The 2,579-nt window shown below is 40.2% G+C and overlaps 1 protein-coding gene across 1 annotated transcript; it reads right to left on the bottom strand.

The window, feature by feature from the left end:
- Positions 1 to 940: 940 nt before the first annotated feature.
- LOC132174255 (uncharacterized) lies at positions 941 to 1,441 on the bottom strand. The gene has a single exon (XM_088514371.1). It carries the CDS (start codon positions 1,439 to 1,441, stop codon positions 941 to 943), a length of 501 nt encoding a protein of 166 aa, XP_088370497.1.
- Positions 1,442 to 2,579: the final 1,138 nt, after the last annotated feature.

Consider the following 2,579-nt stretch of genomic DNA (forward strand, 5'->3'; position numbering starts at 1 on the left):
TTATTCTATTTTATCTATATAGATAGATAAGTATACTGCCAACTATATATATATATAATTAAGTGTAAACCCTGTCATACCCATATATGCACGTCAAAGTACCCCCTATATACACATGAACACTCTGCATCTTTATATGCATTGATATAATTTAAGGCACTCCATATGTGAATAAGTTTATAACTACTTTAATCATCACTTGTTCCCACAAAAGACAAAATAAGGTGTGAGATATATATATATATATATATATATATATATATATATATATATATATATGGCTGCACGTGAGGAGTAAAAAAAAAAAGAAAACAAATCTCTCTTTCCCACTACAAGGCCACACGGCAACCAAGGCAAGAAAATACTAAAATTTTGACAAAACACTTGTGTTCTTAAATGAGTATATATGTATAAGAAAAAAAAGCAATTTGTGAGGCCATACCTGACGCACAACAGGGAGAGCAACGAGAGGAGAAAAAGTGAGCTACAGGGAATTTTTTTTTTTTTTTTTCTTTCTTTCTTTCTCTCTTGGTGTGCGGCAAGAGCTTGTTTCATCCCCTTAAATAGGCTGTATACAAGAGACACTGAATAAGTTTTCAATGAGCTTAGGGTTTTCCTTTTTTGGTAGTTGGCACATAGGGCTTCAATATATATATATTCTTTATTATTATTATTACTATTATTTATATTTTACTCTTTTATTTTATTATTATTATTATTATTATTATATATTTTTAATTTGTCCATTCTCATTGTTAACCTAAGCCAACCCCTTTTTAAAAACCTATGAGTCAGCTAAAAAAAAAACCGTAAAGGGACTTAGGATTGTCACAATCCTCCCCCTTTATAAAAAATTCATCCTCGGAATTTGGTGAACAACTAACCAACCGACCATACGAAGTACCTGATGTGCCAGAGTCGCTTTGAGGCCCGTCAGCTTTCACTCAAACAGATACGGGTACTTCTCCCTCATGCTCTCCCCCAATTCCCATGAAGCTTCTTCCATGGAGTGGTTACTCCATAGGACTTTCACTAAAGAGATAGTCTTGCTCCTGAGGACTTGTTCCCTTCTATCCAGTATTCTTGTCGGTGTCTCCTCATAAGTCATGTTGGATTGAATCTGCAGAGGCTCGCTTTCCAATACATGCATGGGGTCCGATACGTACTTCCTTAGCATGGATATATGAAATACGTTGTGAATTCTTGTCAAGTTTGGTGGTAGTGCCAAACGATATGCCACCGTGCCGTTCTTCTCGAGAATCCCGAAGGGACCCACAAATTTGGGGCCCAGCTTTCCTCTTCTTCCAAACCTCATTACTCCTTTCATAGGGGTGACCTTGAGAAAGACCTTTGTGCCGACTTCAAACCCCAATTCTCGTCGTCTGACGTTGGGGTAGCTCTTCTGTCGACTCTGAGCTACTGCTAATCTCTGCTTAATCATTGCTATCTTTTCACAGGTGTCTTGAATGATCTCTGGTCCGAGTAGTTTTCGCTCTCCTACTTCATCCTAGTATAATGGCGACCTACACTGCCTCCCGTACAAGGCTTCATAGGGTGCCATCTTGATGATAGCATGATAGCTGTTGTTGTAAGCAAACTCTATCAACGGAATGTACTGAATCCAGCTTCCTTTGAAGTCCAAAACACATAGTCGCAACATGACTTCCAAGGTTTGAATCGCCTTTCAGTCTGTCCGTCTGTTTGAGGGTGAAATGCTGTGTTGAAGGTTAGCTAGGTTCCTAATGCTTCTTGTAAACTCTGCCAAAATCTAGAGGTGAATCTTCAATCTCGATCCAACACGATCGACACAAGAATCCCATGTAATATTGTACAATCTCCTTGACGTAAAGGTCGGCAAGTCGGTCCATACTATATGTCATCTTGATGGGTAGGAAGTGTGTAGTCTTAGTCAACCGATCAACAATGACCCATACTACATCTTGGCCACTAGGAGCTCGAGGAATGCCTGACACAAAATTCATCAAAATATGTTCCCATTTCCACTCAAGAAAAGGTAGGGGTTGCAAAGGTCCTGTAGGTCTCTGGTGCTCCACCTTGACTTGCTGACAAGTGAGGCACTATTCTACATACCATGCGACAAGATGGCCCTCTTCAAGATGGCCTTCTTCATTCCTTTCCACCAATAATTTCTACATAAATCCCGATACATCTTGGTGTTACCTGGATGGACTGTATATAGGGACTGATGGGATTCTGACAAGATGGCCCTCTTCAATTCTGCGTCCTTGGAAATGCACACTCGGTTGCGAAACGTTAATATCCCATCTCCAGCTATGTGAAAATCCGATTGTACCCCTTTTTCACTTCTTCACGGCTTCTAATAAATTCGTTGTTCGGTAGCTGGGCGATTCTAATTTGCTCCATTAAGGTCGGTTCCAAGGTTAGGCTACTCATGTAAGACTGGATTTCCCCCACCATCATCTCTACTCCGACCCTTTCCAGGTCAAGGAGTAGCCCCTTTTGCATAGTGAACATGGCAGATATGCTTCCAGCTATGGTTTTTCTACTGAAAGCATCAGCAACTACATTCGCCTTCTCTGGGTGGTAGTTGATCATAC

This window comes from Corylus avellana, chromosome 3 (genome assembly GCF_965113065.1).
Source record: "Corylus avellana chromosome 3, dhCorAvel1.hap1.2, whole genome shotgun sequence".
Classification (NCBI taxonomy): domain Eukaryota; kingdom Viridiplantae; phylum Streptophyta; class Magnoliopsida; order Fagales; family Betulaceae; genus Corylus; species Corylus avellana.